The sequence below is a fragment of the Ursus maritimus genome, unplaced genomic scaffold (assembly GCF_017311325.1).
Source record: "Ursus maritimus isolate PB19 unplaced genomic scaffold, ASM1731132v1 scaffold_6, whole genome shotgun sequence".
Lineage (NCBI taxonomy): Eukaryota > Metazoa > Chordata > Mammalia > Carnivora > Ursidae > Ursus > Ursus maritimus.
The window spans coordinates 24,287,072-24,314,163 of NW_024426774.1; the positions used below are offsets into that span (position 1 = coordinate 24,287,072).

The window sequence follows — 27,092 nt, forward strand, 5'->3', positions numbered from 1 at the left end:
CTGGCTCCTTTCATAAATGGTGGTGATTAACATAAGCCCCTCCATGGGATGCGTGCTATGTAAGTCGAGGTTTCTGAGTTGTACAGCCTAGCTGGGGAAACTGAGTCCGCCCCCTTCACAGACTGACAACTTAAGCACCACCAGATTGACCAGTGTCATAAGTCATGACAATTCTTACCGCCCTGCTCATAAACCCCAGTGTCCACAAGCAGGTACCCACAGCCCCAAAGAAAGACAGAAAGCTAAGAAGCTAACACCAGTCCTCCAGCCTCTCAATGTAACAAAGCCTTCAAGCCCCTCCCCCCCAAACAGGCCAGTCTGCTATTTGGAGCTGGGGCAAAGTGAATTTCCCACAGGAGACAGAAACACGCCCCGGTGGGCCTTTGGCACAGCTGGGCCTCCCAGTTGTAGGCAGGGAGGCCAGCACGGAGGAGCTGGGGTTGACACGGACCTGCTCACTCAGGCCTCAAGACGAACCAAAGGGCTGTTTGGCTCTAGGAAGGATTGGTAATGAGGCAACATGCCTTCACAAAGGCTCTCTCTCCTGAGAAATAAAGCTTTCTGCATTGTGTCAGGCCCGACCTCTGCAACCCACCGGAAGGGGTGGCCTGGCGGCGGGCGGCGATGGCAGAACGGAGGCTGTGTGAATGGGCCGCTCCGAAGCAGACAGCGGTGGCATGTGAGGAAGCCCAACACCTCGCACAACAAAATGTGCCTGGGCTGTCGGAGGACACGACCCCTCCCAGCGACAGATGAGGCCACCAACCTGACTTCCCAGGGGTCTGCCTGTCCTGCCCTCCCCCATTTGAAAGCCACGCCAGGCCAGGCCATGGGAATCTGCCAGGGAAACCAGGCCCAGGCTACAGGTTCTTTAGTGCTCCATGATTTCTGGGTGGCCACCGGGTGAGGGGGGCAAGGTGCAGGTGAAGGGGCCTCCCACGTTCTCCGTGGAGGTGCTCGGGGATGGCTCACAGCGGTGAGTAGCACAGACAGCGTCAACTACCATCCTGCCTGCCCCAGCTCCTGGCCTGGGCACCGCCCGCATCAAGCCTGCCGTTGCTCCGTCATGAGCACTGGGAACAGGAGAGAGCACCAAGTGGGAGCACGGAGAAGTACCTCAGATGGCGGGTGTCTGGGACGGCCCGGCTGCTGGAGATCCGCTCGCTCTCCCGCTGGTTGAAAGCGTACAGCTTATAGGGATCGTCGCCGACGCGCCACTTCTTGGCATTCAGATACTGCCGCTCATCAAACTGGTCCCACGGGTCTTCCCAGTCAGCGTCCAAAGTCTGCGGAGCACAAACGGCAAGCCAGTGAGAAGAGCTCCCAGCCCTCCTCCAGCCTTCTCTGTCTGTCGCTGCCCCACGGCAGAGAACAGCTTTTTCCCGGCCAAGTTTAGCCCAAGGATGGGCTAGGGGTAAGAGGTTAATAAAATCTCAGCAACAGTGACAACAAACACAACAACACAAGCAGGGCAGCTGCCATGTACTGAGCGCTATGTAGGAGGCGCTGTGCTAGACCCTTCGCTCACTCCCCCTGCTAGTTCCAGGAGGCGGGCAGTGCTCACAGCCCCACGACACAGACGAGAAAGCAGCCTCCATGGGCAAAGCACCGTGCTCAGGATCCCAGCACTAGGAAGTCGGCAGGGCTGGGACTTGGGTTCCAGTAGCCTGAGCCCACAGGCCACTTCGCCAAGGTAATGTGAGAACACCCGGCTGAAAAGTGCCGCACCGTAGCTGGCACGTAGCAGGTACAAAATGACGGTGTGACCGTCGTTCCCGCCTCTGCATAGGAAGAGATGGGAAGTCGGCGATCCAACTATAACAGTGTGCTCCCCACCAGATGGATGCCGGCGTGTCCCCTTCTTCCTTCAACCCAGGAATCTGTGATTATTATTTTTTTTAAGATTTACTTATTCGTTTGAGAGAGAAAGAGCATGCGGAGGGGAGGGACAGAGGGGGAGGGAGAGAAAGAATCTCGAGCAGACTCTGTGCTGAGGGCAGAGCCCGATGCGGGGCTCCATCCCTGAGATCATGACCTGAGCCAAAACCAAGAGTCGGACATTGAAGCGACTGAGCCACGCAGGCACCCCTAAATCTGTGATTATTTTTCACATGCGTCGATGCAGGAACAAGTAATACCCTCACCGTACGTGGAGACAGTACGTTAGGACGTATAAGGTAGCTTCTGCATTCACGGTCTTGTTTCATTCTCACCAGTCACTCTGTGCTGAGCTGGGAAGACAAGTTCTCACCAAAGTTCTGGGCTTGTCTGCACAGGTGGGACCATGGTCGAGCCCAAAGCTGAACTCAGTGTCCCCGACCCTCCGGTGCATTCGCACGGCAGAGACCGCGAGGGGATTTGCACAGGGAGGGGATGGCTCCTGCCCAGAGCCAAGCTGCCTCATCTGTCCCACCCACACCAGCCCAGCAGCCAGGCAGAGACTCTGCACAGCCAGCCAGAGCTGGTGGGCTTCAGAGCCTCCACGTGCTGGATGCTTCCCTCCAAGGCCCCTGCCCAGCTGATTCTGGCACTTTCACCCCTCGGGGAGAGCCACTCCCCTTTGATGAACTTTCAGGTTCATCAAAGCAAAAAGAACTCTGTGTCTCTGGGAAGATTCTACGGACCAGGCTCTGCCCTAGAATGTGAGGGCTGGGACCCTGGGGCTAGCAACGTCCCCAAAGATGAGATGCTCACTTTGTGTTACTGACCCCTAGTCCCTGTGCACGTACGAAAAGCTGCCTGGGTACCGCCCCTCCCGCCGCCGACCAGGGTGCCCTCCTGGATGTGGGGAACAAGACAGGAAGGCCCAGGGCAGGCCCCGCAAATGGCAGGGCAGGAGCTCCACCCACAGAGGGCTCCAAGGGGTGGTTCGCCAGCGTGCACATTTATCTCATGCACCACTCGATCTTGTCTGGTAATTGATCTGCCTCTCTCTCTCTCTCTGTTATCTCCTTTTGAAACACCATTCTCCTGCTAATAGCACAAAATGAAGCTTTGGAAACCAGCGATTTTTATCCAATAATTGATTTTATTAACGTCCTGGGATACTGCTGCTACACAGGGGGTGGGGTGTGAGACCCCCAGCCTGTGCTGTGCAATGTCACAGCCTGACAGCTGTCACTCGTGCTGAGAACATCACCACAGGGTGACCCTGACATCATGGGGCCCTCTACCATTTCCCCCTGGCTCATTCCCAATTAGATTCATTGCAATTCTCTCAGCCAGTGGTGAGCTCCTACAAAGCTCTGTGCTACAGAGGGGAGATGCAGAGATGGAAGGTCCCAGCCCTCGAAGGGGTTGCAAGGTTGCAGAGAGACATGCATGAAGACACCTATAACACCTATAACAGAGAAGTGAGGGAAATGGGGAGGGCTGCCTGGAAGAAGTGTCAAATCAGTTTGTGCTTGAAAGATGAGCAGGGAGTTTGCTTTGCTTAGGAGGAAATGGGAGGGGAAATACATGTGTAGTGAAAACCCAGATAAAAGGCAGGAAGACCTGGAGGAGGGAGAATGTGTTCAGAAGGCGGCTAGCTCAGGAATGGGGAGGCCAGAGCGTGGGCTGCAAAGAGTGAGTGAGTGAAAGAGAACTCTGGAACACAGCTGGGTCAGTACGAAGCGGCTCAGGTGGAAGGGCCTTTGGCTGCACGTGCAGGACGAAGTGGACGGAAGAGACTGCTGCAAGGAGCCTAGGTGGGAGGTGAGCTCAGGAATCGAGACTGGTGGGAAGGGAGACCTGCACTGCAGCGGTGCTGGGGCATTTACGAACGGTGCCAGGCATCAGCTGGAGAAGCAGATGGAGGGACAGGCCCTGGGGAGCGGCGGAGAAAAGGCAGGGAAAGACCTCTTAGCTTCATCCCGTGCTCTCTATTCACACCAGATCAGTCCCAGGGCCAAGAGGGCATAAGGCTGGGTGGTTTGCTCGGCTAAGCAATCACCACCCTACAGGCAGCAAAGCATCCTTGGCATCCCTGGCCAAATCCACCTCCTTGGGGACGGGGCCATGGGAACTCAGCTGGGATTCTGGACCCCAGAAAGCCCATAGCCAGAGTAACAGCCTGGCTGGTGAGAAAAACTCAACAATCAGTTAAAGCCTCCTTGGAGGGGACCGCTCCCTCTGACGGTCACGTGCACAGAGTGGGTTCACACTTGGCTGCCCTGAGATCCACTGGGGAACTCCCTGTATTGGGAGTTTGGTTTTCCTACAATATCTGGGTGTATTAAATAATAGTGACGCTGTGCTTAAAATACTAATGCTACCATCTGAATAGCAATTTCTATTTCATAAGGTGGCTCACACATATTGCCACAGAATGCACACACAGCCCCATCTGTACAGGGAGGGATCGGCATCGAGAGGCTCGCCGGCTGCCTTGCCCAAGCTTGACGGCTAGAAAGTGAAGGGACTGCTGACTGAATCCTTCCCGAACCTCCCAACGCCTCGGTCTGTTCTACCACGGAAACCAGTCAGGCGCCTGTCCTCTGCTGAGAGCAAGTGGACAGAGGAGCTCGGTGGGGGCCACACCCACGGGAAGCGCCAGCCACTCTTTCCTTGCTGGTCCCCAGATGAAAGTGGCGGCTATGGCCCTCCCAGGATTTCTGAAGGGCCCCAGATTCCCCCAAATACTTCCAGTACTAATTTGGAGTTGACTTCCAAGCTCTTCAATTCACAAGGCCCCATATTCCGGCTCTGAGGGTCCAGAGGAAGGCACATGGTATCCATGCTTTAGATTCCTTCCTTCCTGGCTCCAGTGACCACCCGGGACAGTGCCTGAACACGCACGTGCACCTTCACAGGCTTTCCTGTTACGGGAAGAGATACTGCTCTCCCGAACAAGAACGCACACCCAGGAACCCACACAAGGTCCCACCCCAGGGCTCTGCCCCCTCCTGTGTGGCCCCCACCACCACCCATGGCCCCCAAGCAAGATCTCACTTGACTCTCTGACCAGACTTACTCACTCTAGAGCGTGTGCATTTCCAACCGTGAGCATGACGCCACGCACAGAAAACCAAGACCATTTTTTTTAACAGAATGTATCTGACTACATCAGCCAAAGCCCGCCTTAAATAACTGGGCACCAAAAATGAATGCTCAGAAGCACATCCAAGTGGCTTTGTTTCTTTCCTCCCACCACGTTTTCAAGAGACACCCCGAGTCCCCTTTCCTCCGACCTCCACTGGCCTGTTCCTCTCATTTCTCTTTCAGACTGACTATTTGGTTCTAATGTTATTAGAGCGGAATATGGGGCTATCTATGATTTCAATGTTTCTCTCTCCCTTCTCTACCTGGCTCCTAGTTCTCTCATTGCCCTAAGTCTCTTCTCCCCCCTCCACCCCCCATTAGAATGAGAAAATCTCTATCCCTTGAGGAAAGTTCTACCCTACTCTGAACTGTGCTGACCCTTAATAAAACTCCTCAAACGTACCCTATGATAAAACAACTAGCACTTTGGGGGTACCTTCCACGGGTCATAAACATTTACATCTAATCCGCACCATCACAGATGCCAATTTTACCATTCCCATTTTACAACTGGGGAAACCAAGGCACAGAGAGTCAGGTGACTTGCCCAATATCACACAGGTAGTAGGAGCTCCAGCCGGGGTTTGAACCCCATGGAGCCCGACTCCACTCCCATGCTCCCGACCAAGAGGTGACACTGCTTCCCAGAGCCTCCCTGCCATTTCCTTGGGCCATCTTCAAAGACTATGTGTTTCCCTACGTGTACTCCCATCACTTTTCTCAGCCAAATTCTTTCTCTGCAGAGGGATGTCCCCCCTCAGAGGATCTCTGCTTCCCCTTCACCATCACCCCACCGGTCCATCACTCTCCCTCCTAGATACCCAGTCTCCCCCCAGCCAGGGCAGGAAGGGTGCAACTCCGAGGGCAGATTCCTGCAGGAAGGTTGGAAGATGCCAGGCTAACACACAGGAGGTCAGAATTATAAACAATGATAGAACTTATTATTTAAAGATGACAGAATTCCTCTATCCATCCAATGTTTGACATGCCAGCATAACATTCCAGTGTCCAGTGGACGTCCCTCCTGGGTCCAGCCAGGGACAAAGAGGTCCCAAGGAGCCCGCTCCAAGCTTCAAAGGCCTGAAACTTCTAGAAGTTTCCTTCTAATATTAAACCAGAATCTGACCCCTGTCAGAAGCAAATGTAAATCCTATTTGGAGAAAAGCATCTCCAATTTAGATCCTCAGGATTTCCACAAAACTCACAGAAAGGGGAAATCACAGTAAAAAAAAGATCAGGGGCACCTGGGTGGCTCAGTTGGTTGAGCGCCGACTCTTGGTTTTGGCTCAGGTCTGATCTCAGGGTCCTGATATCAGGGTTGTGAGATTTAGTCCCGTGCTGGGCTCCATACGCAGCACGAGCTGCTTGTGTTTCTCCCTCCCTCTCCCTCTGCCCCTCCCCACTGCACTCTCTCTTGCTTTCTAAAATAAGTGAAATAAATCTGTTTTCAAGAAAAGATCATAGAAGGAATCTCTCACTGAGAGTTAGTAGAAACTATAAATAACAGATTTAGATCTTCCAAAGACTTCAGATGCAGGAATTACAGATATAAAACAAAGCATAACTATAGATAAAATGGTTAAAATATGGAATGAAAAACTAGCAAAGAATGAAAGTTTACTGAAAAAGAAGTGAGCATCACTTTTGGACATGAAAAAGTATACTAATGATTGACAGTCAATATCAAACAGGCCAAACAGGAAAGTTTGCCATTATCTACAAAGATTTTTCACTGGAATGCTACACTGGTATTACCCCTGTGAGGGAGGCAAGCCAGTTGTGTTGTTCCCATTTCATAGGTGAGAAAACTGAGGGTCAAGGAAACAAAGGAGCCTGCTTAAGACCACAGAGATAGTGAGTCCGTTACTGAGACTCTAACCCAGGACTTTTGGCTTCAAAGCTCACATTCCTTCAACATCGCCAAGAGCTTCATTTATCCAGGGCCACTTTTTACACCCTTGCTGGACAGTCATGAACAGGCAGACGTAGCTTCTCACGTCAGTCAGTATTATTCTAATGTCCACCCAGCTGGGGACGGGCCTTATTTTTCCAAGGGCCAGTCCAGAGAGGGAAGAGGACAGCACAATCTCTACGTAAGTCCTGCCCAGAGTGAACGGACTGGAAAAGGAATGCCCCCCCCCGCCCCCCGCCAAACGCCAACAAAGGAAGGGCTCCCCAGCCCTTCCCTCGCTCACCTGGGCTCATGGCAAAGGAAAGAGCTGGAAAATCCTTTTCCCTCATCTAGGGACAGCACATCAATTATGGATTATTAGATAAGATCTTCATTTTAATATTTCCACCATGTATTATCACCTCTTCCTCTCACTGGAATTCTGTCTTGGGAGTTATTTAACTGATGTGCAGAAATCTAAATTTAATTTATTATGATCTAACTCACTTTAGAAGCCAAATTACCCTGCACTGGAGAAGGATCAAGTCAATATCCCACTTGGCTTTCTATTTATCTTCTGTAGGGTTTTTCTCTCCTTCTCTTCAGTATTCATTTTATCTCGGGTGCTGGTAATAAATTTAAATTTTCCTCAGAATTAGGCAATTGCTCCTTTAATGCTGTAGTTTAATGGTTAGCATTAATTATACGAAAGTCACTCCTTAAAGAATGTGGAGGATGGAATAGACATATCATGGTGGGGAAAAGGCTACTTCTCGGACCAAATGAGGTAGCATGTAGTCAGTAGGGATGAGTTTACTCTAGCTCCTTCCATCTCTTCCCTACTTTCCTTTCACCCGCCGCCCCCATCTTAGAGTTAGGTGCCTACAAAATGGATCTGCTGGGAGCTGCTTGCTACGGCCTCTCTGAGCCCCTGAGAGGTCTGCCAGCCTGGACGCCATGCGTAGAACCCTCTCTGACGCTGGCTTCTTTCTCCATCAGTTAATGTCACTGAGGCTCTGACAGCAAGAGCCACCACCACCCAGCTCTCTCCTGCCTGCCACTGCCCCCACATACACACACCCCCTGTATCCCAACCGCACACTACACGCGAATACGGCTTTGGGGGAGGCTTCGAACTTTCTGGAAGAGGAGAAGTTCTGATAATTATTATAATTGCCTAAAAACTCCAACTGTGAAATATAATATGATTAATGGAATGGACAGCAGCCCAGCTTTTGTTTCTGGAATAGAAAAAACACAAACTCACCCAATTTGGACCTAATATGAAGATTAATTTGCTCACTAATTAGCATGATAGGGAGGTACCAGGGAAATTTAAGTCTGCGTGACTGGGGAAGAGGGCCTGGCTCCCCCGCAGGTGCCAGGGTGCGCAAGCGCTCATGCGGATGTGTCTGCTCCCTTCCTACTCAAAGTCCTATAAATTCCACCACCAAAGACTAAACCCGGAGCTCCTTTATGTGGACAGGCATCTCAAAGAGCTTACAGCTTGCTTAAAGAATCCTTCCCAATTGATGGTAGGCATGAGCACTGAGCAAGAGCTGGCCCTACCCACGGCATTCATTTCTGCATCCTCTTGTGTTCAAAGACTGAGCAGTAAGCCAACCCCTGGAACCCCAGAAGCCTCGTCCCTTCCAGGTCTGGAATCCAGAGAACAAGAGATCAAGAGGGGAGGGAGCCAGGTTCCCCACCCCGGGCTCAGGAGGAAGAGGATTGGGTGGACCCACAGTGGCCCAGGCAGATGGATTTGCCCCCAACCAGGCGGCTGATGCTGGAGGAGAACATGCACCAAGAGACAGAATCGTGCCCAGGAGAGACTGAGCAGGCAATCTGGACTTAGGGAGAGAAGAGCCAGAAGTGGGCTCAGGAAGGGAGCCTCCAGCTGGACAGAACAGGACATGCGACACTGTCTTTGGTGTGGACAGTGAGTCAGGCACACAGTCACCTCGTCAGACTGAGGGCGGGCCTGCAAGGGGGATGCTGTGGCCATCTTTCAACAGGACCACAGTGGCTTCCCGCAGGACTGAGATGGGGCCTCCAGGTCAGGGCCTCACCCTATGGGAAACAAGTTCTAGAAGGAAAGAATAAAGCGCTACAAACAAGATTTGCATTTCTCAGTGACAGAAGAAATCTCTCCCCCAAAGTCAGACTCCTCTTCCCTCCCCTGCCCTAACAGGGCTGGGAAGTATCTCCAGGCATCATCAGAAAGCTCTTTTGCCTCAAGGAACAGCTCTGGAGCCAAACAATTGTCAAGAGGCCCTACTGAACAGAGGTAATCTAGCAGGGGTCACAAAGGAACATGCCTTCAGGGTCACTGAGAACAGAAATGCCAGTGAATACCTTGTACATATCGCACAAAACCTGCCTACTTAACGCTCTTTAAATCTCCCTTTCGGGTGAGGCAAAATATGCCCAAGGTTTGCATTTGGCCTGAAAGCCACCAAACTGTGACCCTGGGGCAGTAATGGAATAAAAGGAGAAGGGTAAAGAAAGACAAAGGAAGGAAGGATGACGGGAAGGGAACGGTGCTCACACTACAGGGTAGCTTCTGACTTCTTTTCTCCTTCAAGGAGCCCCTTGTACATTTCAACCCCATTTCACCAGACACCACTGCAGCCCCAGACTGTGTGTGTGTGGAAAGTGGAGACGGGCAGAGAAGGGGGAGCACCGCTCCAGGGATGACCCTGTAATCCCTCTTCATGGTTCCTCTGATGTCATGAAAAGAACGCAAGTCAGGAAAAGCTGGGTCCTGAGTCTGGCTCTGCTCCACACGTCCTTTCAAAGGCTTGTGGTCAGTTTCCCCCTCCATCCTGAGGGCAGGGCTAATTTTTACCCCACACAATTCTACAGGCCCAGATTAGATCTCAGAAATGAGATACGGCCTGAAAAACTGCTTGGCAAAACATAATGCGTAGGTAACATATGATTATTGTCAACACTGCTACAGTTACTAGTATTTCTTTGGGGGACTGAATGCTAATGGAGAGAAAAAGCAATTTATAGCCGGCCAATTTATGTTTAGCGTCTTCCTTCCCTGTGGCAGAAATGGGGTCTCTGGCAGCATCCACGGGCGACCGACTGTATGCATCGCTGGCTGTCCGCTGGGATGCAAGCAAGAGGTCATTACCAATGCCGATGTGTCCTGGGACTCGGCAGGGCGGGTCTACCCAAAAGTTCCATCTTACACATGGGTTTGAGCTCAGGGCTCTGCAAATAAGATGTAAACTACCCTCTAGCTTCAAAGGGTATAAACGGAGCTTTGCAGGACCCCTTTTAACAGGTGTGGAGGTGGGAACTGGGACCAGCACAGAACCTCTGTGGGTGATTCTGGGGAGAGACCTGGGGAATCTCAGGAGTGAGGTCAGAAGCCTGAGACTGCTTGAGACCCCAAGTCTCCCATCAGGCCAAGGAACCTGGACACGAGGGCTCTCTGCTCAACTGTGGGCTCATCTCCACCACTGGACACATCAGCCCAGGAGGGTCTTCTCCAGGCCTCCTGGGACTTGGCTTCTGAGGGCTGGAACGGTCCTACAGCTATGCTCACAAGGAATGTATTTAGCAAGGTTTACAGCTTCCGCAAATCTCCCTCTAAGTTCTGCCCAGGCAAGGGTGACCTTGGAGAAATCAAGATGCAGATGGCTATGGGAAGCCAGGGAAAAGGGCTAACTTGAAAAGGTGATCAATTCTCACACCGGACGCAGCTCAGAAGACCCACAGCTAACAGTCTGTAATGTTCACTGTGCCCCAGGCTCTGTCCTAACAAGGTCACTCATCGCACACTCAGGACAAACCTGAAGCAGGTGCGATTATGAAGCCAATGTTACTGAAGGGGAAGCTGAGGTTTGAGAGTCTAAAGGGACTTGGCAGAGTGAATGGAGATCCTGGGATGAAGCCCAGACAGGCGGGCTCTGTTGGGTCCTTAGGCAGGACCTGCGATGGCAGGGGGTCCCTGGCAGAGTGGCTTCTAACCCAGCACCTGCCTGGAGAAGGACGAGGAGGGAGGAGGGAGGAGGGAGGAAGGGTTCCACCACATCGGTCGTATACTTCCTGCTAGGTTAGCCCGGAAACACCTCTCCTAATCCACACGCGAAACTGGATTCTGGCTAGAAAAGGAGTTTCAGACGCAAGTGTCCCCTAAGCCCTGTCATTCATTCCCCAAAGGTGACATTAGCAAGAAGTCTCAAGCTCTCGGCAGAGGAGAATTTGTTCCCTTCTCTTCCACGCCTCCGATGTGCAGGCTAGATCTCCCCAGATGCCGTGTGCAGCGAAGGCCCAGAGCTTAGCGCATTTTCTATCTGCTCTGTAAATAAGGTGACATCCAGATACCCTCTGGCTCCCTCAAAACTAGGTCAGCTGCTGAATATGTAGGTGCGGGATTGGAGTGAGTGACTTTGAAATGACTTTATCTGGCAGGACCCCATGGGGAGCTGCTGGCTGGCTTTCATGAGAGGGGCTCCTTTTATGTCAAAAGCAGACCCAGAGTACCCAGACGGCCTGCCTGCTGAATCTGGGTGAGGATGGGAGGCCTGCCTAGGCCAAGGGCAAACTGAGTGCTGCAGGCAACACAGCAAGTGATCATCACAGCGGGCTGGAAAACAGAGATGCCCTGAGCCTGTCCTACATACCGACCGTCTTTACGACACCGTGGGAACGTGGCCCGCGCCATGTCACAGGAACTATGGAAAGGGGGTTTAGAACGCCCTTGCTTGTAAACAAGACCCCATTTTCCTCACTTTAGGAGGCACCAATAATCGCTCCCCCAGACAACGTGCTGGTCACCAACCATTCTCGTCCCTTCGTCAGAGTGCCTGGGGCCTGATCCCTTCTGCAGGTGAGCCCTGAACTGTGAGGGGATGGAAGGTGCCAGAGCGCTATTTAAAACACCTCCTACATGCTAACTCAACTTCTTTTAATCCACAGTGGCCTCCTCTTCGCTTTTTCAGAATCAGGCATCCTCTTGTTTTAATCACATCCGGGACTCTATGGGAATCCAGATTTGCAATTCAGATACATTGGAAGGGATTAATTACTTGCCAGAGCTGTTCTGGTTTATGTTTTACTTTATAAGAGCACTCATTCACTTTATTTTATAAGAGCACTCATATATAACATTCCTTTAAGTAATCCATTTTCTTCACGCATTAAAATTAGATTCTGGTGACAAAGAAAATTCAGTATCTGAAATTTCCCAGAGCACTCTTCTGGGAAACGAAGTTAAAACCATCAAGGCTCTCTTGGCCTGGGCCTCTCTGCCCAGCACACCTACAGCTCCTCCTGGACTCACGGCAGCAGGGACCGAGAGACCTCTGGCCCCCAGCCCCTGAGCAGGACACATTCCTCCTCTGTCGTGCTATGCTGTCAGTGTGACCACTACCTGTCGGGTTCCAGCTCCACTCCCCGGGATGGGGAGGGGAAGGGAGGTCCAAGCCAAGGCATGAAACCACCTGTCAGATTTTTCAACACCATCTGCTTTCTTCAGTTTCCCAAGGGCCAGCTTCTCTCTGAGGGCCCTTCCAGCAGGACCCTCGCCCTGCCTGGGTGTGGCCTCCTCTGGTCTCATTTGCTAAGTGGCTCCACGCTGGGCTCCCTGCCCTGGCTGCCTTTGGCCCCGTCACAGAGCTTCTCCCAGCACATTAGACATCAAGGCTTTCCAGGCAGCAGAGACGGCAGGCCGTACCTTCTCGTATGCCTCTGAAAACGAGGCTGGGGAAAGCGGCAGCCGAGTGGGGGTGGCGGGAGGGCGCGGTGCGGAGAGAAAGTAGGTCATTAGTGGTAAAGACTGCAATTTTCAAGGGGTTGTTAATGCTCTGTTTATATGGATTTCTCCAAATGTGACATTTTAATGGCATCATAATTGTGTGATTACAGTGCAGTCGACACTGCTCAGAGAGGAAAGGCGACAGGGACTCCGGCGACCTGCTGGGGAAGGCGGCTCCCTGTACGCAGCCAAGGGGACTGGCTCAGTCCTGCTCAGGCCAGGATTCCTGACAAGCATGAGCCGTGGCTCCCCAGAGAGCCCTCCGCTCTACAGGGCCATAGGTTTCCAGGGAACTCGCACCCAGCCTAGCCCCTTGCACAGAATCAATGCCCGGGGCTATAGGAGGGAGAGGTGGGTAGTTCCACATCCCCTCACCCCACCAAGGCCCACCCATAAGAGCTACACTTCTTCCTTCGCTCTGCTCATGTGTGTGTTCATTCATTCACTCATTTCTTGAGTTCTGTCACCTGAGGGAAAGGGCCAATAGATACTCAGAAATAAGAGACAAAATTCAGTAGGGAGAAAGCAGCCAAGAAACAGATCCACAGGGATGGGGTGCCTACCAGCCAATGTCTCCTGGCTTCCCCGGGCTCTTCCTCACACTCTGGCCCCTTCTCCATTGCCTTTGCTGGCTTCCTCCCCTCCCTGGCTTGGAAATATTGGAATTCTCATGGATTGAATCCGGAGTCCTTGCCTGCTTACCACAGGCGACTTTCTTCTACTCCTGTCCCTCTAGCTCCTCCCCCATAGGTGGCTAATTCCCCCTAGAGCTTTCCAGCCCCGATCTCCTTGCTGAGCTCCACCTCTGTACTAAACAAAGGCCTACCTGACATGCCCACTTGGGTGTCTCACCCCGAGTAGGTTCCAAACGGAATGCTTGATTTTCCGTCCCAACCTGCACCTCCCTCTGTCCTTCCCGCAGGAAGGAAAGGCGCCACTATCCATGCAGTGGCTCAGAGGAATCTGACAGTCTTTCTTTCTGATGCTTGTTTCTCTCTCACCTTTGCCTTCAGCCTGATCACCTGAACCGCCCCTCCCCCATATCTAACCCATCACCGTGTCTTAAAATGGGTCTCCATCCATCCCCCTGCCCTCCCCTAGCTCTACAGCCATGCCCAGCCACCACTGACTGCAAGAAGCCCCAACTCTGCACTTCTACTCTTGGCCCCAACCACCCATTTTCCAGAGTCACCTTTTTAAAATCACACCTTATCCTCTCTCTCCCATTCTAGCTCCAAAACTCTCCAGTGGCTCCCGCTGCCCTCAGAATATTGTTCCCAGTCTGCCGTGGCCCCCCCCTCCCCGCCCCGACCCCAGGGCCTGCCAAGTCTCCAGCCTCATCCCACTCTCCCTTCCCCTTTGGTCATTATACTCCAGCCACACTGGCCTCTTCAGCTTCTAAAACAAGTCCAGCTCTTCCCCATCTGTTATGGGCTGAGTTGTCTCTCCCCCGCCAAGATTCATCTGTTGAGGTCTCCAGGACCTCAGAATATGACCATATCTGGAGATAGTACATTTAAAGAGGGTTAAATGAGGTCATCGGGGGGGGGGGCTAATTCGTGTAACTGTTTGGAGATAGGGCCTTCAAAGAGGTCATTAGGTTAAAATAGCCATCAGAGTGGAGCCCTGATCCCCCATGACTGGTGTCCTCATGAAAAGAGGTAGACATCTCAGGGGTGTCCTCACACAGAGAAAAGGCCATGTGAGGACACAGAGGGAAGGTGGCAAGCCAAGGAGAGGGGCCTCACAGGAAAATGTCACTGCCACAACTTTGATCTGGGTCCAGGCCTCCAGAACTTCAAGAAGAGGAATTTCTGTTGTTTAAGTCCCAACCCAGAGCATGGCATTTTGCTACGGCAGCCTTAGCGAAAGGGCCTCCATGCCTGTTGGGCTCTCTGCCTGGAACAGTCTTCATCTGACCCACTTCTACTTGTCTATCAGTCTCAAATCAAGTGCTGCCTCTTTAAAGAGGCCTTCCATGGACGTCAGGTTGAATCAGTCTCTGCTTATCCTCTCCTAGACTCTGTACCTCTCCTCCAAGGCATCTGGATGCCTCAGCCTGCACCAGCCAACTCTAAGTATCTCCTTCCTGCCTGCCTGTCTGCCCAGGCCATCGCAGTCCTGAGTCGGAACCATGCCTTCTCACTCACCACTGGCAACCTGCACAGTTCCTGGCACATGGCAGGTTCTCAAGTATTTGTTGAATAAATGACTCCATGGACACGAATTATCTCATTGAGAGCCCCAGGATTTGACTACCATGAGTCCCATGTCATATACAAGCAGAGGTGCGAAGAGGAGAAGGAGATATGCCCAAGGGCAGCCAGCAAGGAAGTCCCCAGGACTAGCCGGGGAATCCGGGCCATCTGTCTACAAAGGGCTTGTCATGGCCCCATCTGTCCAGAGGAGGGAAGGCAGCAAGGGCTGGGCCTGTCAGAACACTTTGGGAAGCATGCAAGTCCTGGCTTGGGCCTGCAGGGATGGGAATACATGGGGGGGGGGGTGAGTGGGGGATGGGAAGAGTAGATGCCCAGTAGGGCTGGCTTTGCCATCTCTCTCCTCTACTTTCTATCTCTGCGACCTTGGGCAAGTGATTTAACCTCTCCCTGGCAACGGAGAACTCCACAGCGGCCCACTCTGTGAAACCATGACGCTGGTTTATGAACGAATGGAATACCGTAAGTGAGATCCTTAGCACTGTGCTGTGCATACAGCAAGTACTCAATACATCACAGCTACATGTTTATGTGTTAGTAAAGTGAAGAAAACACTGTGTGTCCGCAGGGCAGGAAGCGATCTCACCAGGAGGCAGTGAGGAGTGTCCTGGAGGGAGCCAGGAGATCCGGCTTGTCCCTCTGCCTCTGCCACCGCACCTCGTGTCCTTAGGTAAATCACTTCTGCTCTCGGGGTCTCGGGTTAGTTCCCCCCAGCCATCAGATGTAGGGGTGAGAGAGAGAAAGTGTTCTCAACGATTCTGATGAGACACGGCCCACTTCCCAATGTGATGGAAGCCATGGGCCTTCTCCCCGGAGAAATGTCCTTGTACACATACGTGCAAATTTCTGCTCACAGCATCCAAGACCCAGCGCTACCTTGGAGCCCCAGGAGGCACCTGGCTGTCAGGTCCAGTGTGGAGGAGTGGGTGCCTCCCTGAAAAGATGAGCTCACGTGGGCAAACCTGCCTGAAAGGGAAGACATCAATGATGCCCTCCTTCCTCCCTTCCTGGCTACCCTGTAGGGGGCGGAAGCCAGTTCCCCGGCTCTGCCAGGCTCTGCCCATTTCATGCTGAGCACAGTAATGAGGCATGCTGTGCAGAGGGACCCCGTAATTGGTCCCTGCCCTGTGCTGTGCTGTAAGAAGACAACAACCCTGAGATATATTATCCAGATGTACGGCCCCCAGCCCCGGCTGCCATCTGGGCAGCCCTAGAAACCACCTCCAGAGGTCCATGAGGAAACAGCCCCGGGAGAGGAAGTGGGGTGTCTTTCAGCTGTTGCCCAGAAGCTGAGGGTGTGTGAAATGGGGCAGGGATAAGAAGGGTGGGGATGTCAGCCAGTTTCAGGAACTCTTCTATTCCCTGGTGCCTCAGCCCCGAGTACAAGATATATTTCCTTGACCTCTTTGCAGAGCTGCCCAAAAGATATGCTCTGGGGACTGAAGTCTTTAGACCTGCATTTAATTTTTCACAGTGCTGCTGGAGTGACTCTTCTAAAATACATCTGGGTCCCATCCCTTACCACGGGCTGCAAGTCCTTTGCTTGACTTCCGGCCTCATCTGGCTCGATCCTGGTCCCCGCACACTGGTGTCCTTACGGGCATCTTTAATCTTAAACTGCCACCACCTGCGCTTGAAGGAACTTGAGAGAACCTGACCCCAGCAATCTAAAAATGTCCTCCTCATGTCGCGGCACTTACTATAATTACCTGCTTACTGGGTCTTCCCGCCCCAAGCTGCATATGCCTTAGGTAGGAGCGTGGGTTTTCCCTGTGGATTCTGGCATCTGGCAGAGGCCGGGTGTCCTAATGCAGATGGCTCACAGCCCCAGACAGCTCTGCCTCTCCACCCTCCCCCGGCCAACACGCTCAGGCTGCAGGAAATACGCCTTGTGGAGGGATATGAACGGGCTCAGACGTGCTAGGAAAGCGGTCAGGAAACACCCTGCCCTAAATCAGGGCCAGGAGGCCAAGCAAGATGAAGACCAATGGCATGGCCATGATGCACTCATGTTGCTGGGGAAAAGAAAATAAAAACAAAGAATGGGAGCACAGCATGAAAAAAAAACAATAATAATAAAAAAACCCACCACCACATATACATACAAAGTAGAAAGCCCAGTGTGAAAGAAAACATGACCTAAGGAACAGAAAGACATTACCCAAACATGCTTCATGCCCTAGAACAACCCAAGAACATGAATTTCACTAAGACGAGAACTAAAAGATTAGAAGATAAAAGCAAGAAGTGACACGAAGGGTAATTTATACAGTTGAGAACCACAGCACACTTTTGCAGAACCAATAAAGGAATGTAGAAATTCCAAGAAGCAGAGCAGACGCAGCAGAGAATCTAATTAATTATACCGACGAAAGGATCCCAGTTCTGGGCTGCCAACTGTTAGCAATGGGTCCCTGGGTGAGTCTCTGTGATGGCACAGGAGAAAGGCTTCCGTTATTAAAGCGACCGGAGGAGAGAAAAGTCACGTAGAAACAGCAAAGGTGAGCCAACATCAGAAAGCTGGAGAACGGGAAGCAGGGACAGGTGGAATACACACAAGGTATTTGTCTTTTTCTTAAACGACGCTCCTGAAATGAATCAGGAAAATCTAGAAAAGAGCACGCCACACGGTTCCACGAGACACCGATACAGAGCAGTGGACACAAAGGCATTTCTTGGCTTAGATATTGAGCTCGGAAAATCAAGACCGAAGTCAGCAAACATCCAGGCAGACCTAACAAGTCACCTACAAAAGGGAGAACGCCAGCTGACCTCAGACTTGCTCAGAGCAACACTCACGGTCAGAGGACAATGGACAGACGCCACAGAGGCTAACTCCAAGGGTGACCCGAGAGCATCTCATCCTATTAGGGCATTGCTCAGGTGTGAAGGCAAGAGGCTGACATTCTCGCTGTTGGAGAGTACAGGGATGACAGCGCACGTGAGCCTGTTTTGAAGACTCTGCCAGATGATAACTTCCGGCCAATGAAGAGACAGTTCAAAATGAAAAGGGAATGAAGGATAAGAACCAGTATAGCATTGAGTCTATTTAATTATGAAGACAAACCCAAACAGCTGTGGGAATGGTCATTAAACTTACTATTTATGTGATCTGGAGTAAGCTACTTAACCCACTCGAGCCTCAGTTTCCCTCACCTGTAAAGCAGGAGAATCATGCCCATCTCACAGGGTTTAAGGATTAAATGAAAACACCACCTGCGAAAAGCAGTGACTTGCACATAACAATTCACTCAGAGCTGAAGGTGACCAAAGATGAGGATAAAAACTAGAATGGAAGTGAGCACCCCAACTCCCCCCACCAGGAAAAGGCAAGAGGAGGACCCACTGTTCCAGTCTAGAGAGCTCAGGGGATATTCTAGGCTCTCACGAAGGTCCCTATTCCAATGCTGCAAGTCAGAGCAGGGAGAAGCCTTCCCTACAGAGGGGTGTGGGGCCCCCAGTTTCCAACCAGGCAGACAGCAGCCCCCTTTCCCCAGAACAGAGGTCGAGAAGCTCCAGACTGAATGGGAAGACTTCACCTCCGACGAGGAGCTGGGTGACAGGGAGCAGCCCCCTCCTGAGGGCCTGGAAGGCATCTCCGTCTGACCAGCCCGGAGGAATGGAGCACCATGGGGAAGGTGTTCACGGATCAGGAAACCCAGACCCACCTGCTCCTCTTCCTGGATCGGGGTCCATTTCCTCATCAGGGAAATACAGGGATGGGACCACTGGTCTCCCGAGTCCTCTGGGTCTACCACATGCCTTTAGAGTGCAGAGTTCTGAGCTGGCTGCATCTCTAGCATGAAGTCTTTGGACCACAAATAATTCAACGAGCAAATGAAGGAAAGAGGGAGAAGAGCAAGAGAAACGGGAGATGGAGTGTAAATCAGCAGGTGAGGGGGTGACAAAAGGACTCAGGAAGCAAAGGCTCTGCAGGGGTGTCAGGGCACTCCCTGCCAGTGAAAGCAGAGAGGTAGCTGCCTCCCCCTGCACAGGGCGCCCCAATTCCACTCCCAACAGGAGCACTGCAGAAAGAAGTCAGGAAGGGTCTATGAAACAGCATAACAACTGCATCCGTCTATCTTAAAACAGGCGGGCTAAAGTTTGAGAAGAAACAGGATTTTTGCATAGTCTCAAAGTACATTCCTCCAACACTTTCATTAACTACAAAGGGAAAAAAATGATAATTTTAAATGGAGAAACCTGGCGGGCATCACCCTGGTCAAGCGAAAGAGGTGAATGCCACAGTAATAAGACACCAGGATCACGTATCCCCCAAAATGATGCGCTCAGGAGGGCTCAGCATCGCCTCCATAGCCTTCTTGCCAAAAGCACAGAAGCTCAATCTAATCAGGAGAAAACATCAGACAAACCCAACTGAGAGACATTGTACAAAATAACCTGACTAGTACTCTTCAAAGTATCAAGGTCGGGGAAGACAAGACAGAGAAACTGTCACACATGGAAAGAGACTAAGGAGACATAACAATTGAATGCACGTGGGATCTGGAATTGGATCCCAAAAAAGACAAAGCACATCAGCGGGAACACTGGTGAAGTTTTAAACGTTAGTTTTGTTAATAGCAGGGCTGTGTCTAGGGTCACATAGTAAGGCTAAAGATGCCATTCGAGGCAGCTCACAGGAAGTCTGACCTCTCAGCCGGAACTCCCCACAACATGGTCTCCGACCAAGGGACCCATTTTACGTCAAAAAGGGAGAAAGCATTAGGTACAAGACTACAGATCCACTGGTTCTAAAACATACCATGCAACCCGGAATCTGCCAGCCCGTTGGGAGTGTGGCTGAGACACCAGCATGGAGGTGACGTCCCGAGAGGACAGGACACCATCCCTCAGGGAGCTGCCAGGCACCGGCGGCCAGGATACAGTGCTTTAAAGTCAGTAGGTGAGATTCACGGGCCTGGGTACCAAGGAGTAAAGGTAACGAGTGGACAGATTCACCACTCCTGCATTCAGGGAGTCTGTGCTTTTTTCCTTCACCATTGAGGCTCTTAGGGTCTAGACCCCCTGGGTCCCAGGGAGGGGACATGTCTACCTCTTGGTCCTACCTAATGGGACAGAGTCCCCTCAGACTTAAAGCTATGGCTGCCACCTCTTTAGTTTTGACTCTTCTTACCAGTAGACCAGCAGGCCCAGAAGACAGCTAACAGAGAAGGATGACCTAGGTGAGGTGACGAGGTGGGGCCACTGTGTAATGGGGGCAGGGGCCATATGGTTGGCATTCAGGTGACTCCCTGGAGCTTCGACTGGGTAATAAGCGGGTACTGCAAGCCCCGACTGCCAGAGGCACAGTAACCAGGGTCTCGGGGATGAGAGCCTGGGTCACCCTGCCAGGCAGGCCTCCTAGACCGGCCCTTGGGACAGGGGGAGTGGGGGGAATCCAGGATGGCTGGTGGGAAGGGAGACATGAGGATTAAGTCCAGCCCTGGGAACAGCCATACTTTGTTCTGCCAGCTCCCCCACCTCGCAGGTTTCCCTAGAAACTACCCAGCCTGAATCCCAGAGACACCTGGGTGGCGTATGGATTGTACTGGATGGACTGGTGGACTGTGGTGGGTGCCACGGGGGCCCCTCCCAGATCCCATTCACTGTACCTGTCCCCCTGTCCCCCAGAGGCTGAGGGCGCTGGCTGCTGACTTCCTCAGTGAACTGCCTTCCACCAAGCAGGACCTGCCTCTCCTGGAGTTTCCATCCCTGGCTCCAGGGAGCAGCCAGGGCCAAGGTGGAGCAGACTTTGCTCCAGGCTCCCTGTGGGACCAGGCCCAGGCTCGTCTCCAAGGCCCCAGCCTTGCACGGCAAGGGCAAGTACCCTTCCTCTGCCCTAGCACCTTCCCTCACACCCCTGCTCCTGGGAGCGCTCTGGCTTACATCACCTTTACAAGGCTCTGCAGCATGGATCCTGACCCGAGACACAAGGTAAGACCTGTCTAGTCCGGTCTAGACTCGTGCCTGGTGTGGACATCAGCCATCAGCGCTGCAACGTGCCAGGCTCCACGCTAGGCGCACGACGCTCATTGCTCCCCGACCCCTCCTAGTAGCCCTGCAGCGGGAGGAACTCCGTGACTGTTTCCCCATTTCCCGGAGGAGCAAAGGACTCCAAGCTAACCGTGGCAGACTTTTCATTTGCACCCCAGTCTCTCTGGCCCCGTGGTCATCCTGCTAATGGCACTTCTGTCTCACATATCCATTCTGTCTCCATATTTTCAGAAAGTCCCTACACCTCTAAGCCTCTCCATCCCTATGCCCTGAGCCCTGGGACCTCGAGAGCTGGAACTTCCTCTCCCTTGGCCCACAGGGCTGCTTGGAGTCACGGCGGACGCTCAGCATCCCCCACCTTCCTTCCTCGCCCACCGCAAGCATTTCTGACTGGCCCAGCAATACGAATTCTCCAGACTCCATTACAGCCTTAACGACATGTGAAGTTACTGCAAGCAATGTACATAACACACTATCCATTTTTATAAATATTTGAATTTCCTGCTGAGAAAACACAAGATTTTTATTTCTACCTGCAGGGGACCCAGGTTCTTGATGAAGCAAAGGTTTCAAGACTGGAATCTTCTGCCTCAGGAGTGAGCCAGAGGTGAGCAAAATGGAAGCAGGACCGGTCACCTGTTCATGGCACCTGGAGCGGGGGCCCATTTTGCAGGGAGAGGGTCCTGTGTAGGCTCTGCCCCGGGGACCCTGCAGTCACGGAAACCTCCAACCCTTGGAAGACACAGAGGGCTTGGCCCCCCTCATCTGGGAATGGGCCAGCACTGCTGCACCGGGCGGGTGACAGAACGGTTGAGAAAGAGGGCACTTGATGAAATTAAAAAGCAACCAATTTAAAAGAGATTAAGCAGGGAAAAGGGGATTTAATGATCAGCTTTTGCCACCGTGAACTAGCTGAACCCACTGGCATGGAGACTAATGGTTTAATATGTTGTTAAACAAGGGTGAGCCGTCTGCGTGAGTAATAAGGGCATCTGTAGTTACAGCGACAAGGGTGAGGTTACCCTCCTGGAGGCCCTGGGCCTTGAGGGCGGCACGGCTCTGGGTCGGGACGGGCAGGGGGCAGCAACCTCAGGGGCAGGGATGGAGGGGGGAGGCCAGCAGCTCCAGCCGCAGCTCTGCAGGCGGAGGGGCCCCCGGTTTCCGGCACCAGGAAGCACCGGCTCCGAAGAACTCAGGAGGGGTAACGGCCACATATCCTTCACTCTTGCCACAGAGTCCACAGGCCTGGGAATCTGGCACGAAGGACATCTGCAAGACCGAGGGCGTGGGGCACGGACAGAGGGCAGGAGAGGCCGAAGCTGCCCGGCCTGCTTACAACCAATGCTCTAGGTCAACACACAGTAGCGCCGTCTTAATTCAGAATGGGACTCCGGCTGAGAATGTGTCGGCCCCGGAGCCCGTTTTGAGTGGGTTTTGCTTTCATTTTCATTTGTAAAGAACCCTTTCTCTAGGACCTGCAGTGCCCAGGGTCTGACACCAGCACATGTCACCAGCTCCTGTCGTTGCCGTCATTTGCGAGGGCCAGGGTCACTCATCATTCACTCATTTAATGACCACTCACGGGGACTCTGTGCCCTGCAGGGCCTGGGCTAGGCGGGAGGCTGCGGGGTTCCGCACCCGACCGCACAGCCCAGTCCCGCGTCAGGAGCCTGCCGTCAACAATGACATGTCATAACAGTCAGGACCAACAGGTGGAAGGGGTGCATGGGTTTCTTGCTGAGGTGCGGTGGCTGTTGCTCCCTGTCCAGAGGCCCGCACCCCAGCCTGGAGCCCAGGCCGTCCTGACAATGGCAGCTCGGGGCAGTGGCGGGAGTGCTGGAGTCCTGGTCTCATCTCTGCACCTGCTTCTTGTGTGACTCCAAATACTGAGCTTGCAGTCTCCATTCCCCACTCTGTAAAACGAAAGTGTGCTGCCTGCCCCACCAAGGTCATGGGGTCATCATGGGAGTGAAGTAAAAGGATGCGTGTCAAAGTTGCCTTGACAACCTAGCAGCGTCACACATGTACCAGAGACTCAGCACAGAACCAGACTGGAGCTGGGGGAGAGGGGCTTGGGCAGTACCCCCCCCCCCCCAACAAACGGCATCTCTGCAAAACAGACGAGTGAAATGGCCAGGGATTCGGGAACACGCATGCCAGAGGGATGTGTTTTGTTACTATAACCCAGCAAAGCAGTGTTGGATCATTACCCGGGACATGAACATAGACTCAAACTGCAGATCTGTACATTTTAATTGTGTTGATTAAAAGGGGAGTGCACTGAAAGTAAAAGCTGATTTTTCTGTAACTGTTCTATCTAAAACCTGGCTACCGGTGTTAATACGTCCATGTGGGTCAATAACACCGCAGGGAACAGAGGGGTTTAGAAAGAAGCAAGGGACCTCCAGCAGCCCCTGCTCTCCCTGCCTCAGAGACCATCAGAACAGCCCTCTGGGCAGCACGAAGCTGGAGGCTGGACAATTCCCACCTGTGCCTGGACTTCCAGGTGGCCTCGGCTCCACATACGGATGGTCGCATCTACAGATGCAGGCAGTGGCCCTGCTGAACTCTCTACTCCTCAACAGCCATGCTGGGTCTAGGACTGGCCCTCTGGAGATGTGCTTCTGCCCCCCTCGGGGAGTGTGCTGCCGGCGGGATCAGCTACATTCTCCGTCTTGTCCTACTCTGCCTCTTGGTTCCCAAACACCATACAGCTTATAGTGATCATCTGGGACAAGGCAGCCGCCCCTGCTGATCCAGAATTCATCTGGCTTATCCTGGCTCTGGGTGAGCCAGTCTCCGCTGCTCTAAAGAGCACATGGTGTGCAGGAGAAACAGGCTTTCCAGCAGCCTGAGCATTTCTGAAAAGCCAATTACATGCTTATTACTCCTCTCCAGGAATGAAACCCACGTCCCACATGGCCAGCCCCTTCCCCAGCACACACTCGCTTATCTCAGCCACACGGTCCCTCCTGCCAGCCACTGCTGTCGGAAATGTATAGCTGGGCTCTTAATCACCTGCCAATGGGCCTGGAGGGAAGGCAGGAGCATGAATGCCCGTCCTGGAGCCAAAAGAGACTCACGCAAGAGCTGGAAAAGCACGCAGGCACGGCACAGATGAGCTGGCTTACAGGCAAGGGAGGGACCCTCCAGGCGTCGTGTGAAGCGGTGGTCATAAGAGAGCAACAAGGTGAGGGGAAGCTTTGGAGGAGGTCTGAGGTCCTCCCTCAGACCTGTGGGCCAGATCCAGCCTGCCACCTGCTCTGACAAAGTTTTATGGAGACATGGCCACATCCACTCGTTAACATGCTGTCCATGGCTTTCTCAGTGCAACCGCAGAGCTGAGACCATATGGCCTGCAAAGCCTAAAATATTTACTACCAGGGCCTTTAGAGAAAAAGCCTGCCAACCCCTGGTGTAGTCGGAAAGGCCCCAGAGCCTGAGCCTGGAAGTGCAAGACTCGAGATACAACGTGTACTCGGTCCTGCCCTGGCTATGGGCACCTGGGAGCTGTCTTCCCTCTACAGATCAGTGGCTGATTCTCTCATCTATCAAATGGAGATATGTATGATACCTACTTTACAGGGTTGTTGTCATAATTAGTAAAAACCGGACCAGCTGCATGGCCAGGGAAGGCCTTAAAGGCAGGTGCATCCACGAGTAAAGTAGGTGTCTTCCTCGGTGGTTCTGAAATAAACCTCTGCGTCCTGTTCTTCGCGGCTGGACTCACTTCAGAGACCCTGCATGAGTTTCTGCAAATACGTGTATCAATGCGAGGTGTGGGTCAGAAAGGGGAGGAAAGGAGTGATGAAGGGAAAGCCATTCTTTGTCACCGACTTGATTTGACCAAGGGAAATACTGATAAAGCAGGTGACTCAAAGCCTGCTTTCTTTTTTAATGTGGACACTGCCAGACCCAAAATACGGCCATTGAGCTCCCAGGGGTCCCCTAAGTGGGGGAGAATGGGATGCTGAGCCCACACCCTGTCGTACTACCTGGCTGGGGGCCAGTTTCCCCTCGGGCTGAGTATATATGTGATCTTGACCACATACTCAGCTTGCAGTCTGCCCCAACCCCGGTTCTCAAATGAGGACACTTTTTACCAACACCGCAAATTCTGTAAAGTCAAAATGCATGGGCCTTCAGTTGCCTTGTAACACTTGTATAAGGCAGTGTCCTCACACCTGGCCAACGAGTCCTGAGGGGCTAAGGAAGTATTGCAGTGGCCCCAAGACTGGTGGGACACATGGCTGATCAAAGCACTTCTGGCCAGGGAAGGAAGGATCTTTAAGGATCTTTAGGATCTAAGCACAAAAGAAATTATGGTGCCCCTTCCCCTGGAGAACTCTAAATAAAAACAAGCCACATCGACACCCAGGACTTACAAGTACACTGAAATGGACGCAGGGTCTTTGCAGCTCTTCAGATGCCGGAGTAAGTTCACGCTGACCTCTTCTGCTCGTCCCCCCCAGCCACCTGCGGCCCTGCTCTGCAGCTGTCCACGTAGCAGAGAAGCCAACACTGAGGCTAAGTGCTCTAGGGTGCCCCAGCAAAGCACACAGACGGTCAAGAGGGACCACTTCTGGACGGGGACTCGTGGATGCTTCGGCGGGGGCACCTTTGTGTCAGGCCTTGAAGAACAGGAATATTGCAACAGATTGAGATGTGGGAGACAGTTTTCTTGTTCTCTAAGGGTCTGGCCAAAGTATGGGGGGTGGGGAGAAAGACATCTTTGAAGGAAGAGCAAAATTCTAAATCTTGCCTGGAAGAGGTTCCGGTGGCTGAGAACAATGCTAGTGAGGTACAGTATGGGAGGCCCTAACCACCAACCGCATTACTTAGATCTCCTCCCCTCTTGGCCCCTCAAAGAATTCTTTCCTGTAACTGTCTTCTCTGTCTTACGTCATCACATTCCCTCTCTGCTGGCTCATTCGCATCCGTTAGCACACAAACCTAGAACAATATTTCCCACCTTTCAAAAACCCTCCTTAGCCAGCGACAAGACAAAAGACAACCTACTGAATGGGAAAAGATATTTGCAAATGACATATCTGATAAGGGGTTAGTATCCAAAGTATGTAATGACCTTCTATAACTCAACACCAAAAACAAAAACAAAAACAAATAATCTGGTTAAAAATGGAGAGGGGGCCTGAATAGATATTCTTCCAAAGAAAACATAGCGATGGCCAACAGACACATGGAAAGATGCTCAACATCACTCACCGTCAGGAAAATGCAAATCCAAACCACGGGGGGATATCACCTCACACCTGTCAGAATGGCCAGTATAAAAAAGACAAGAAATAATATACGTTGGTGAGGATATGGAGAAAAGGGAACTCCCGTGCACTGTTGGTGGGAACATAAATTGGTGCAACTATTGTGGAAAACAGTATGGAGGTTCCTCAAAAAATTAAAAACAGAAATGCCATATGACCTAGTAATTGCACTCCTGGATATTTATCCAAAGAAAATGAAAACACTAATTTGAAAAGGTCTACGCACCCCCATGATTACTCAGCATATTTACAATAGTCAAGATATGAAAGCAACCCAAGCATCCATTGGTAGATGAATGGATAAAGATGTGGTGGAATGGAATGAAATATGACTCAACCATTAAAAAAATGATCTTGCCGACAACATGGATGGACCCAGAAGGTATTATGCTAAGTGACATAAGTCAGACAAAGAAAGACAAACACCGAATGATTTCACTTATACGTGGAATCAAAAAACAAAATAAATGAAAAAACAGAAAGTTATAAAATAAGTCAGAGAGAGATGAAAAGTACAGCATAGGGAATATAGTCAGTACTATTGTAATATGTTGTGTGGTGACAGACAGTGGCTACCTTTTACCATGCTGAACATTACATAATGCATAGAACTGCTGAATTGCCATATCATACACCTGCAACTAATATAATGTTGTATGTCAACTATACTTAAGTGATAAAATTATTTTTAAAAATCCTCCTTTGACCCCAGATCCCTCTCCAACAAACACCACCTTTCTTGGCTTGCCTTTATACAGAGTCCTGCTTTCACCGTCTCTTCCTCTTCCTGCTGAGCCCCAGACCGTTAGGCTCTCTCCCCAGGTCTCTACCGAAATGGCCTTTATGGAGATCACCCGTGATTTACGAATGATCCTCGCGGAGGTCACCCGTGATTTACGAATGATCCT

General features: G+C 52.0%; 1 protein-coding gene across 3 annotated transcripts in view; it reads right to left on the minus strand.

Moving 5' to 3' along the window:
- The window catches only part of GALNT14 (polypeptide N-acetylgalactosaminyltransferase 14), a 201,824-nt gene that overhangs the window by 72,077 nt on the left and 102,655 nt on the right, over positions 1-27,092 (minus strand). For all 3 annotated transcript variants that reach the window (XM_040623060.1, XM_040623061.1, XM_040623062.1), the window contains one exon: positions 1,117-1,286. In XM_040623060.1, coding sequence (XP_040478994.1) covers positions 1,117-1,286 — 170 coding nt within the window. The remainder of the gene's footprint in view (positions 1-1,116; positions 1,287-27,092) is intronic.